This window comes from Mustela lutreola, chromosome 9, assembly GCF_030435805.1.
Source record: "Mustela lutreola isolate mMusLut2 chromosome 9, mMusLut2.pri, whole genome shotgun sequence".
NCBI lineage: Eukaryota > Metazoa > Chordata > Mammalia > Carnivora > Mustelidae > Mustela > Mustela lutreola.
The window spans coordinates 22,972,855-22,986,466 of NC_081298.1; the positions used below are offsets into that span (position 1 = coordinate 22,972,855).

Sequence of the window (13,612 nt, forward strand, 5' to 3'; positions counted from 1 at the left end):
GAAGAGGCCGCGTGAGCCTCAGTCCTCATGTGGAGTGTCCAGATGGATTTCAGATTGGACTGGATTACAAGGTGTGACCTGTTGCTAAAATGGATGGAATAGAAATCATATTCTCAGAGTTGTGGTTCATTTGTTACTATATGTCCCAGGATCAGTCATTTCCTTTCTCTGGCCTAAGTGTTTTAAGCAATATGATTAAATGAGAGAATCTCATTATGCCCAGTTTCAAGCTTCTGTGATTTTACGAACCCAGCCATTCTGTTTCTTTATGGAAGTTTGTAGGTAATTTGAACCTTAAACTACAGAAAAGCCCGTGGAACTCAGTATTTTGGTCTGGTACTGCTTTGATGCATTTCTGAGTTTGACAGCAGTCACACTGCAGCTTCACAATTTCATTAGAAGAGAAAAGTAGGGAGGTTCTTCATTCCCACCAGCTAGGTCATCTGGGGCAGGTGGACTCAGAGGCATTTTTCTTGGTTGTCCATGAACCAGCTAGTTAGATAATAGTACAAAGGATCCATTTATGAGCACTGAGAAGAGGAGCAGTTAACGATTATTCGGCACTTACTCTGTGTCAGGCAGGAGATACTTTGCATGGTTGTCCTCATTTTATCCTCACAAAAACCCTGTAAGGTTGGTATTCTTATTTTCCCTACCTTACAAGTGGGGAAATCAGGGGAAGAGAAGCAAAATAACTTGCTCGAAGTCTAATTAATAGTAAGGGTAAGCAGAGATGATTCAGTCATAGGCTGTCTGCATGACTCCAGAAGCAGAGCCCTCCTTCAACCATTGCCTGTCCCTAACTTTTGGGAGAAGACATGGGAGGCCGCTGGCAGCACTCTTCTGTCAGGGGTCTTGAGCCTGCTGGGAAAGGATTCTGGACCAATGTTTATTTTGAAGTAGGCAGGTAGAGGCTTCATGTAAACACATTCAGAGTTCTAGGGCAGAGAAAAACTCTGGTTCCAGTACTGTTTTATCTTGCTTGAAGGCCATATGTTCTTCCTCAGTTTACCTCTTTACTCATACCCAATTTGCTGCTCAAGCTAGGTTCTCTTTGAAGAGTTGAACACAGGTTGTAGTTCAACTTGGGATAAGTCTTCTTGGGATGTTGTAGTTCGACTTCTAAACTTTTTTGACCTTCACAGAATATAGCAGGATGGGACACCCTGTTACCATTTACTGTACCATATTTTCTGCGCTTCACTTTTTGTGTGACGTTCACATTTTTAAGCTTTATAGTATTGCCAAATACAGTGGCAGCCAGACTACTTAGTATTATAAGGATCTAAACCAAATTATTTTTTAAACTTTTAGTTTTAAATACAATTTTTGTAGCCTGTAGTCATATGTGTGAATAAAGAACATACAGTTTTATGGTAGGGATTTACATAATTGGTTCCGTTTGTGACTGTCTTCGGGGGCTGTTAAATTTGGGGCAGGGGTAAAGAAAAACTTGTCAACCTTATTCATGTCCCTTGAGGAGGCAGAGAAGGAAAGGAACAATGGTGATGGGCGTAGTTCATCCTTTTAATCTGAAGGGAAAAGAATATATTCCATGGGTGGTGCTCTGCCGTTTGGGAGCCTGTGGAGAATTTCCTGATTGGCTTTCAAGACTTGATTGAGCATCTGAGCTGCTCCAGCATGCCAAGGTAGGCAACAGGAGTGTGAGCATGGCTTTGGTTTGTTGGAGTGATCCTGCCACCCAGACATTTTGGTGCTCTCTTCTTCCTTTTCAAAGCCTGGAAATGGAAATGGAATTAGAAGCTGGTTCCTTTCTTTGTTAGGCTTTTGGGAAGGGAAGATGGTAGCGTAATACCTGAGCATGAAAGGCCAATGAATTTCAGCTTGACTGGCATGAACTGGATATAAGAGGAGTGATGTGTTCATGGATTTATGAAGAGCAGAGTTAGAATCTCCAAGACCGCGGAGGGGATGCCCTAGAAAATGGACACATCACTCCCTTTTTGCCAGAGCGGGTTTCCCTATCAACGATGGTAAACCAGCTAGCTGTGGGAAGGGAAGCTCTGGTTTTTAGCATTTGTCCAATTTCTGTGGCTTAAAATATGGATAGACATGCTGTGAAACCATACAAGCCTGCTCCAGCGCATTGCTGTAACCTTTCCTTGAGGTGCTTTGAATTGCTATCATATGGTTAGGTCTGTGCTGTGTGAAATAGGAGATGCATAGCAATGTTCTAAAGATGTTATTTTACAGACAGTTGAGCTAGAAACATTGACACTACAGTTGTGGTGTGGATGAGTATAGTAGCCAGAGTAATAAATTTTTGAGTGATGGGAGATACTGTGAAAAAGAGCATCTGAGAGCTGAGCTTGAAGGAGGATGATAATAGCTAACACTTACTGGTAATAATAGTTCAGACTGTGCTAAGCACTTTGCATACATTATATGAATCTTCCAAAAAAGATCATATTCCCCGCTTTACTCTTCAGGAACCTTAAGGCTTAGTATTTTGCCTAAGTTTCATAGGTAGAACAATTGTTCTGGTGGGTGTGTAGTGATATCTCATTGTGGCTAGGGAGAGAAGTAAGGCCAGTATTTGGGGCCTGATCACTTCATCAACAGAACCCACGCTCTTGCCCACTATATCAACACTGCTGTTGGATATAAGAAGGAAAGTTCTTCAGGAGAGGATGGTATGACTGTACTCCAAAGTTCTAGACACGAGGTAGGAGAATATTTGAGTTTTGGTCCTCATTTTGTTTAGCCGTGTATGTGGCTTTAGCTAAATCACATTTTACCTCTCTGTCTTGAATTGAAGGACTTGATTTAAATGATCACTCAGTTCCTTCTTATTTCTGACAATGGAGAAAAGCAGAGGAAAACAGCCTACAAGGCAGAAAAGATCGGTCCTATATACTTGGTTGTTTCTGTTTGCAGTTCCTGACTAGCACCAAATAGAAAGGTTGGGAGTGTTGGGAGCACATAGAAATAATAAGCTAGTCTCTTGTGTTAAGTGTTCCTAAAAAGCTCATTTCTCCCTTGATGGTTTTGGCAGCAGGCTAGGTCTATATTTGGGTCATTTCAAGGATCCTTGGATTATCACTCCTTTCCTAGCAGTAATTCAACAAATATTTACAAAGTGCCTGCTATGTGTGAATCACTAGAATGGGAGCAAGACAGATCTGGTCCCTTCTTTTGTTGCATTTATAGTCTATTAGATGTAACAGATAAACAAGTTGCACATTTTGATAGGTCTATGAGAAGCTGGGCTTTGTTGGGTTGGAGTCAGGGAGGGTCTTCAACTTGGTTGAACTGAGAATGGAAATGAAGAGACTAGTTAGAAGACTGTTAGAGACATCCAGGCAAGATATGTCGGTTCAGAAGAGACTGGACACAAAGACCTGGCAAATATTAGCTAGACCTGTCTTAAAAAATAAATAAAATTTCTGAGATTTTTATTGACTCACTTAAATGTCATATTTAATATGGTTTTATAAAATTTGAGTCCTATAAAGGAGGCTGAAAGTCCCATGAGATTCATTGTAATGGCACTAGATGAAAAGTAAGTCTGGCTTAAGGATGTAGCTGTTCAAAGGATATAGGACGGAAAAGTGACATGAACTAGGAATTTTAATTCTTTAAGATTTCTAAACAGAGGTAGGCTTGGAAATAGATCTTAAAGGAGATTAGGATTTGGGAGAGATTAATAATCCCAAGCATTAGATAATTTAAGGGGAATATGACAAAGGATAGAAGAGTGTACATTGTAAAGATTTGCTTATAAAGGATTGCTAATTCCAATGAGAAGCAAAGCGGGGAGATTGAGGAGAAAACAACTGGTAGCACAGCAAGCTCTGGTCTCTTAGAAATTGATTCCAGTCCCATATGCACATGTGGGCCCACATCATTCTGTTTGGGATTTTAGTTTGATCCCAGAAGAAACTGAAAAAGTATAGAACAGAACCAATTGTAGGGAAAGGGTAAACATGCGAATAGACTAGGAAAGAATGCTCTTGTCTACCACAAATTGAGGCCTCACCAGAAGCAGCACCTGACCCACTGCTAATGGGTGTTCCCCAGATGAAAAGCCTCTTTCTGGGATCTTTGAGAAGTCAAGAGTGGTGGAAAAGGAAGCAGTTCCCGTTGTTGCCTGTAACCTCACCACTACAGATAATTCCTGGCAATACTTCTGTACTTAACAACAAAGTGTCAGGAATAAACACCGAGTTCTCCACTTGGAGTCCTCCACTTAAATTTTTCCCCAGCATTTTATTGTGAAAACTTAAAACGTACAGAAAAGTTGTAAAAAAATTATATAGGAAATAACCATATATCTGCCATTTAGATCCTACAATTTAAATGCTCCTATATGTGTTTTACCACGTATCCATTCAACATACCATTTTACTTTTTTGGTGCGTTTCAAAGAAATTGTGAACATCACACCTCACCCATAAATATTTCATCATGTCTTGCGTTCATTATTTCATGTAGGTTTGTTGGGTAGGGGGAGGTGGTAACCTTTACATATATAATAACACCTTAAGTGTACCATTAGATGAAAATGAAAAATGCGTTCATGACTCACATTCCTGTCAAGATAAGGAACTTTTCTGTCTGCCGCTCCCCCTTATCTCCTGCTGCTTCTCAGTTGATACCTGCCCTCAGGGTACATGGGAGGAACAACCAGTATTCTGAAATTTTTTCACTGTAGGTTAGTTTTGTCTGTCTTAAAAACTCCATAAGTGGAATATATGTATTTTACACTTCAGATTCCTCCTTGTTGCAGATATTAATAGTTTGTTTTTTTGTTACCAGAGCAGTTTTCTATTACATGTATAAACATTATGGTTTATTCATTCTCATATTCATGGACACTTGAGCTGTTTCATATTTTTGGCTATTATGAATAAAGCTGCTATGAACATTCCTATACAAATCTTTTTGTGGACATAATGTTTTCTTTTGGATAAAAATCTAGGAGTGAAATTGGTCTTGGACTAGATGTGTGTTTGGTTTTCTAATAAGCTGCCAGACAGTTTCCAAAGTGGTATATTTAATGCTTTCACTAACAATGTATGAGATTTCCATGTCCTTGCCAACATTTGGCATTGTCAGTTTTTCTACTTTTAGCCCTTGTGGTGGGTATGTGATAATATCTTGTGGTTTTAATTTGCATTTTCCTGATGACTAGTGCTTTTGATTACTCTTCCTTTGCATATTTCCAATTCTGTTTTCTTTCATGAAGTAACTGATCAGATTTTTTGCCCATTTTAAATTGTCATTGAGTTGGAGGAGTCCTGCATTTAAATTTTAAAGCTCAATTGTACAAGATAAGGATAGAGAAGACTTACTGCTGGGACAGTAATTCAAATGAAAAAGACCTCAAAATTTGAGTTGAGCAAAAACACATGTTACCATTTATTCAGCAAATGGTTATGAGTACTAACTATGTTCTAAGCACTGGTATTAGGGATACAGAAGTCATACCCAACCCTAGTTCCAAGGAGGCCATAGATAATGAAAATAGACAAAAGTCAAATTTTTGATATGGCAGTTTCAGTGTTATATCACTAATATTTACTGAGTACCTGCTATAGGATAGGTACTGTTAAAAATTCTGGAGATAGATTAGGCAAACTACACGTGGTTCCTACTCTAATCCAGCTTATTTTCTTGGGTGTTTGTGGATAAAGACACCACAGAAGCCCTGATAAGGAGAATGAGATTGAAGTTGTGTGTATGAGGGTCAGAAATGAAACATGGCTGAAACATACCTATGTGGCTAGGTGATTAGTTAAGTGTCAGGTCTTTGAGGGAAGGCCTTGTAGACCAGGGAAAGAACTTTGGGCTTTGAGTATTTGGGGATGCCATTCCAGAGTTTTAAATGAAGAAATGGTATGGTCTAGTTTCTGTTTGGCTAATAAGCACAGAAATGTGTCTGTGTGTGTTTGCAGGAATGTGATGAGGAGACCATGTAATCATCCAGAGGAGAGATGATAAATTTTACTTGGGGAATTTGGGTGAGGCTTCATAAAGGAATAATGTCCTAGCAAAACTTTGGATGACAAGGCATATGTTAGACAGGAAAGTCAGAGGTATCAGCATGTGTATGTTCCAGGAGCCAGAAATAGCTTTGGATGACTAGTTGGTTGGGTGGTAGAGTAACAGGAGGTAAAGCAGACTGAGAAGGGCTTTGAAGGTTCACTTAGGGATGCAGGGTCACCATATTACACACCCACTGAATTCTGTATAGATGTACTGTCTGGAGTTATGCCACAAGGTGGCCTTGCTAGTGAGCTTGGCTCTGAACCTAAGGGCCATGGGCATCTATGCAGGACTTCTAGTTAAGGTAGAGACTCTGGAAGCTGACACAGGAAGACTAGCTGAGGCATTGTTAAGGAGCCTTGAGAAGCCAGTGAAGAGGCGAGAGACACTGAGCCCTGAAGTTAGGGATTGTTAAACCAGACGTAGAGGCTTTGGACTTTGAATAGTTAAGAGGACTTGAGTTGTGGATTGGGTGGAAAAAAGCTAATGGTGTCCTTTAAAAATACAAAATAAATTAAAATATTGAAATAATACATAAGTGTTTATAGATTATAAAATCCTCACCTTCATTCCACTTCCCTGAGGTGTACCTAAAAGTTGCAATTTTTGGTGTGCCTTCCATTTTTCTGTATTTATTTTGTGTACCTATTCAAATCTATTGTACATACACATACACTTAAAGTTTAAAATGGAGTCCTACTTACCATTTTTTGTGAGTTTATTTTTTCATAGAATACCAATATAATATAGTTCTGCCTTGTATTTTACCTGCTGCTCAACATCTCATTGTTTTAATGTACTGTAATTTACTTGGTGCCCAATAGATAGACCTTTGGCAGTCTCGGGTGTTTTACTCTTCTCAGCAATAGTGAAATGAATGTTCTTCGTTTGTTTCTGTTGTGTGCAAACACTGCTTCAGAAGAACATGTGATGTGAGAAGCCTGGAGTCAGATTGTGACTTTGGGAAGTTGTGGTCCCACTCCTTTGGGAGTATGTGTTCTTCTTTGGATCTGTTCTTAGGGACCTTCCAAAGGGGGAATGATAAGGCTGGTCAAAGTCTAAAAGCCACATACGAGGGGCAACATTCAAAAAGAACGGGGGCTCTTTTTCTAGATTTTTAGCTGGGGATTTCACTGCTTCCAAGTATCAGATGGTTTCTCAGAGGCTTTCCTTGTGAAAGTTTAGACTGGGGAGAAATAGGACAAATACATAGAAATGAGAATTTAACAGACTTGAGTTGGTTTGGTAGGACTTTTTGAAGCAGGACTATCTAATGGATTAGAAGAGTGGTGGATTTTCCATCATTGGATGCTTTCAAGCACAGACTGAGGTGCTATGAACAGGCAATATGTGAAGCAAACCAAAGTTAAGAGTCATTCTAACGGTAGATAATAGCACTCCAGATGGAGACCGTGAGACACCAAGATGGAAACAGCACAAACTGTGGACTGGGTTGGGGGAAGGATTGATTGAGGATCAGTTTAGGGGAGGCTAAGGCTAGAGGCATCCTGGGGTATAGTGCTGGGAAGTCTGGAGTGCTGAGTGAAGCTGGATGAGAGATCTGACGTCAAGTGCAGTTTTGGTACAGTCAGCGGGTGTATGAGTCAACGGGGACACAGGGATAGTAAGGAGTCTGAGGGTAATTATTGATGGGGACTGTAGGAGGAGGGGTTACATGGGAGTCAAGGAGATCCATGCAAGAAGATAGTGTTTCAGCCAAGGAGATGGGTAAATTGGAAAAATTCGTGTTCCTTGATTGCCAGTCAGTTTGGCAGTGACTGAGCTGGGAGCTGAGACTGAAGATGGCCTTTTGGATTTCATTCAGCAAATATTATCTAGGTGCTTGGGATAGAGCAATAAACAAGACAAAATATCCCTTCCCCCACATTTACATTCCCTCAGTTTACATTATAGTGGGCAAGAGAGGTTATATATTAGACAATAAGTGATAAATGCGAAAGAGAAAAAGCAGGAAAGGGGTATGTGATGCATCAGTAGTAGTAGGGTTGAAATGTTAAGTACCTAGAAAAGGAGAACCTTTTTTTTTTCACAATAAGATGATTCTGAATAAAGATCTAGAAGGAGTGAAGAAACACTAAGCAATGTGGATAATATGAAGGAAGAATCAAGTTTATTTGAGGAATGGCAGGCAAGCAGACCTGTGTGTTCAGAATGGAGTGAGCAAGAGAGGTGTTAGGAAATCAGGTTAGAGAGATCTAGATCTTTCAAGACCTTGGAGACCATGGTAGAATTTGTATTTTTTCCTAAGTAATGGGCAATAATGATTAGAGGGTTTGGGCAGACGTGTAACATAACCTGACTTACGTTTTAACAGGATCCCCTTGGTTGCTGTATTGAGAGTAGAGTGTTGGTGTGAGGAGGGAGGTAGAGGTGGGGATGGCAGATAAGGGAGACCAGGTAAAGAGGCTAATGCGATAAGCCCAGTGGCTTGGACTGGGTGGTGGCAGTGATACTAGTGAGGAGCTGGCCATGAGCAGCTGATTGCCTGCTCAGAGAATCAATTGGGGGAATCCCAACACCACCTCAAGATGCAGGGCCCGAGAGTTAGTGAGAAATCATTGGAGGAAGAAACTTTTTGGGGAGTTGTATCTGGATCATGGTCATGTTGGGATTAGGGTCTAATCTGGGCTCAGTAAAGGGTCAGAGTGAGATTCATTGGTCTCAGAAGATCAGGGTTGGATTCTGGGTCTTGAGAACATTATAGGGATTTTAGGCTGAGGACCAGTTTGGGCTCAAAGTTGTCAATCAAGGCCAGTGTACTTTTTCCACGTCTTCCCATCATACCAGGGTTGGTTGTACTCACTGTGTCTTGTCCCATTGAGCTCACCTGAGGGAAATAGAGGAGTATGGAAGCTCTTAAGATCTTCTCTTGGGTGTCATGGAGCTGGATACAGGCTCAGCCCTGCCTGCAGGGAAGCCTACTGGGCTTCCCAAGCTGGGACATATAGTCAGGGAAGGGTAGAGAAGGGTCCTCAGTGCTTGACTTGGGTCCTTTTTTCCCAGATGGCCCACTGCGTGACTTTGGTTCAGCTCTCCATTTCCTGTGACCACCTCATTGACAAGGACATCGGCTCCAAGTCTGACCCACTCTGCGTCCTTTTACAGGATGTGGGAGGGGGCAGCTGGGCTGAGGTGAGAAGGGTCTTGGGGGTTAATGTTGTGGAGGAAGATTAGAACTCTTTTGGGGGTGGAGGGTGTGTGACTGTAATACTGCTGGCCTCTGCCCACAGCTTGGCCGAACTGAGCGAGTACGGAATTGCTCGAGCCCTGAGTTCTCCAAGACTCTGCAGCTTGAGTACCACTTTGAAACAGTCCAGAAGCTCCGATTTGGCATTTACGACATAGACAACAAGACACCTGCGCTGGGGGATGATGATTTCCTAGGAGGGGCTGAGTGTTCCCTAGGACAGGTATGTGGGGCTAGGGATTAAAATACTTTAGACACATGTTCAGTAAGAGCCCTAACAGCCTAGACTGTCTGGAACGTGAAGGTGGGGGTAAGCAAGACCTAACCCTGCCTGAGATTTTACTCCCCCATCCACTCTACTCTGCCCCAGATTGTGTCCAGCCAGACAGTAACTCTGCCGTTGATGCTGAAGCCTGGAAGACCTGCTGGGCGGGGGACCATCACGGTAAGAAAGAACTCTGAGGAGAGGAGGATTATATCAGTGAGGAATTCATGAAGGATACAGTCTCCTGCCTCCCCTTCCTAGGTATCTGCTCTGGAGATGAAGGATAGTCGTATAGTGACCATGGAGGTGGAGGCCAGAAACCTAGATAAGAAGGTGTGTCTGGAAAGAAGCCCTGGAGGGTTAAGAATTAAGGGGCAGGAATGGTGTTTGGGGGGGGGGGTTAAGAATTACGGGGGTGGGACTGGGGACTGGCAAAATGGTTGTCTCTCCCTGAGTCTTACACTGGGGTCTCTGTGTCATTGACAGGACTTCCTGGGGAAATCGGATCCGTTCTTGGAGTTCTTCCGTCAGGGTGATGGGAAATGGCACCTGGCATACAGATCTGAGGTGTGATACCCCTGGGATTGGGTGAAGAGGGATAGGAGAGACTCTCCTGGGGCTTGTGATTACCAAGGTTTGGAACAGGGAGAAATAGACCGTGTATGGATAGAGAAGAGTGACAGCTCCCCATATTGCCAGCCCAGAGCTCACGAGAGGCCTTACCCTCCATCTTCAGGTAATCAAGAACAACTTGAACCCTACATGGAAGCGCTTTTCTGTTCCCCTTCAGCATTTCTGTGGGGGAGATCCCAACACACCCATCCAGGTGAGTTTGCCTCCTGAATGTACCTGGGGAGGGATTTATTCTCACCTGCCCCCATCCCTGGTCTCTGTATACACATACACCTTCCTCACGCACAGGTGCGATGCTCAGACTATGACAGTGATGGTTCGCATGATCTTATTGGTACCTTCTACACCAGCTTGGCCCAGCTGCAAGCAGTCCCGGTGAGTGCCAGCCCTGCTCAGGAGTGCGGAGGTGGGCTCTAAAGGACTGCAGCCCCAGGGAGAGAGGGAGAGAGGGGGGGAGGGCAGACCAGTTCCAGCTGATGCTCTGGGAGTTTCCTGCCCTAATTTTTTCTTTCCTCACCAGGCTGAGTTTGAATGTATCCACCCTGAGAAACAGCAGAAAAAGAAAAGCTACAAGAACTCTGGGACTGTTTGTGTCAAGATTTGCCAGGTGAGGCAATAGCCCATGGGACCCAGGCTCTGACCCCTGTGCTCCATGGCCCCAACCCCTTCACCCCAGCCATGATCCTGGTTTCATCTGCAGGTAGAAACACAGTATTCATTCCTGGATTATGTGATGGGAGGCTGTCAAATCAACTTCACTGTAAGTTGCTTTATCAGGAATAAGAGAACAGATCTGGGTCTCGGAGTGGCCTTCAGCTCCCCTCCTCTCCTCCTCCTAGGTGGGTATTGATTTCACGGGCTCCAATGGAGATCCTTCCTCCCCGGACTCCCTGCACTACCTGAGTCCAACAGGGGTCAACGAGTACCTGACAGCACTGTGGAGTGTGGGCAGCGTGATTCAGGACTATGACTCGTGAGTAACTTTCTTTTGCCCATCCCTCAGCCTCTGGACTCACAGTCCCCTCTCTGTCTCTTCTCAACTCACTGTCTTCCCACAGGGACAAGCTATTCCCAGCGTTTGGATTTGGGGCCCAGGTACCCCCTGATTGGCAGGTGAGTACTCTTTCCTTCCCCAACTCCTATTTTCAGTGTTAGGGTCCTGATTTGGGGGGATGTGGTTGACTTGCTGTGTGGCACCCAGCTTTATGTGGAGATGCAGGGATGTATCCCTACAGACACATGTACAACGAATGTTCAGGACTACATAGCTCCCCCACAATGCTTGCTGTATACCACAGTGTCATTTTTCTTTGCACATTGATGGTCATCGGAAAAGAACCTCCTTTTGATTCTTGCCTTCAGGTCTCCCATGAATTTGCCTTGAACTTCAACCCCAGTAACCCCTACTGCACAGGTAAGTTCCTTCAAACTCCATTGTGAGGCAGATCTGTCTACACCAAGAAGGCCCAGCCCATGCAGACAAGGGATTGTGGGGGTAATGGGGTAGATACCTGATTCTGTTGTCCAGAGAGTAGATTTTATTTTATTTTTTCAAAGATAGATTCATTCATTCATTCATTCATTCATTCGACAGCATAAGTAGGCAAAAGTGGCAGGCAGACGCAGTAGAAGGAAGTAGGCTCCCTGCTCAGCAGGGCTTGATCACGGGGCCCCAAGATCATGACCTGAGCTGAAGGCAGCCACTTAACCTACTGAGCCACTCAGGCGTCCCCAGAGGAGGGGATTTTGGAGCTAGGTCTTTAGACTCAAATCTACGTCTCAGGTTTTTTATCTTGCCTCTTTATAAAACCATGTGAGTTGGGGCCAATTTACTTTGGCTTCATAAAAGTGATACATATTAAAGGATGTTGAATATTTAAGGAGAGGATATGTATAAGCTTTCTCTAAGCAGTGGTAGCTGTTACCACTTTACCTTTGCCTGGAAGCTCACTGGTACCTGTCCGGCGTTCAGGGCGCCCTTTGCCCACACTCTTGTCTAGAGAGGGCCAAACCTTGTAGCACCCCAGTACCCCCAAGTGGGCAACAAACTAAATGGGAAAATTTGACCTGATCTGATCTGGGTTTTTGACATGAGTTCAGACTTAGATAAAAGTTGTGAGAGTAGTTATAGGGGCTTTAGGTCTTTGGAGCTCAGCACAGGCCCTAGGTCACAGATTCCCCAGCCATAAATACATTTGCTTCATGATTCTCTGTGTCAGATTCTCTATCTCCCTTCCTCTCCCTCCCTATCCCCTGTGCTATGTATATAAATAGCTATATATTTACATCTTTAGGTGCATGTACATATGTGTGTGTGTGTGTACACATTTTTTTCCTGAAATGTTTGAGAGTTACAGTGAATAAGCCCTCCGCAAAGTGTGCCTCTATGGCCGTACCAACTTTGCACCCTTCATTGTTTATCAGTGGATGGTTCCTAAAATCAAAGACATTCTCTTATGTAACTACAGTACAATTCTCAAAATCAGGAGATTAACATCAATACCATTATCCAGTCTAGAATTTATTCAAGTTTTGCCAGTTGTCTTTTACAGTTAAAGAAAATCTCAGATTACATAATCCATTTGTCTGTCTTCCAGAGTTCTTATCTTTCATGATGCTGACATATTTTAATATTACAGCCTAGATAAGTAGAATGTCCTGCAGTTTGGGTTTATCTGATATTTATTTATGATTAGATTGAGATTATGTACTTCTGGTGGGCATATTATAGAAGCGATGCTATGTGTTCTCTCAGTATACCATGTCAGGAGGCCCTGATGTTGATTTATCCTATTACTAGTCATGTTAACTTTGATCATTTGGTTAAGGCAGAGTCTGCCAGGTTTGTCCGCTGTTTGTAATTAATAAGTGTCTTTGGGGAAGATGCCTTGAGACTATATCAATATCCAGTTACTCATTAACTAGTACCCTGTAGTTTTAGTATCTTATAGTATTAGCACCCATTGATGATCTTTGCAGTGTTTGTCAGATGATTTTGTAATTTCTCCTCTTGCATTTATTAAGAGTTTCCTCTTGGGGCACGTGGGTGGCTCAGTGGGTTAAAGCCTCTGCCTTCCACTCAGGTCATGATCCTAGGGTCCTAGGATTGAGCCCCCATCTGGCTCTCTGCTCGGCAGGGAGCCTGCCGCCCCCCCCCCCCCCGCCTGCCTCTCTGCCTACTTGTGATCTCTGTCTGTGAAATAAATAAATATCTTTAAATTTTTTTTTTTTTTAAAGATTTTATTTATTAATTTGACAGAGAGAAATCCCAAGTAGACGGAGAGGCAGCCAGAGAGAGAGAGAGAGGGAAGCAGGCTCTCTGCCGAGCAGAGAGCCCGATGCGGGACTCGATCCCAGGACTCTGAGATCATGACCTGAGCCGAAGGCAGTGGCTTAACCCACTGCGCCATCCAGGCACCCCATGAAATAAATATCTTAAAAAAAAAAAGTTTTCTCTTCTTTCCCATTAATTACTTATCTAGGGGTTCTTGTTAAAT

General features: G+C 43.0%; 1 protein-coding gene across 9 annotated transcripts in view; it reads left to right on the plus strand.

The window, feature by feature from the left end:
* LOC131807752 (RNA-binding protein 12) overlaps positions 1–13,612 on the plus strand; it is a 35,114-nt gene that overhangs the window by 20,172 nt on the left and 1,330 nt on the right. For 8 of the 9 annotated variants that reach the window (XM_059133374.1, XM_059133373.1, XM_059133370.1 and 5 more), the window contains 12 exons: positions 9,034–9,162; positions 9,261–9,440; positions 9,588–9,662; positions 9,744–9,815; positions 9,969–10,049; positions 10,219–10,308; positions 10,404–10,490; positions 10,636–10,722; positions 10,816–10,875; positions 10,955–11,088; positions 11,174–11,228; positions 11,478–11,529. In XM_059133374.1, the coding sequence (XP_058989357.1) occupies positions 9,034–9,162; positions 9,261–9,440; positions 9,588–9,662; positions 9,744–9,815; positions 9,969–10,049; positions 10,219–10,308; positions 10,404–10,490; positions 10,636–10,722; positions 10,816–10,875; positions 10,955–11,088; positions 11,174–11,228; positions 11,478–11,529 (1,102 nt within the window). Of the gene's footprint in view, positions 1–9,033; positions 9,163–9,260; positions 9,441–9,587; positions 9,663–9,743; positions 9,816–9,968; positions 10,050–10,218; positions 10,309–10,403; positions 10,491–10,635; positions 10,723–10,815; positions 10,876–10,954; positions 11,089–11,173; positions 11,229–11,477; positions 11,530–13,612 lie in introns of those variants that run through there. The other variant, XR_009344594.1, reaches the window with a different exon arrangement.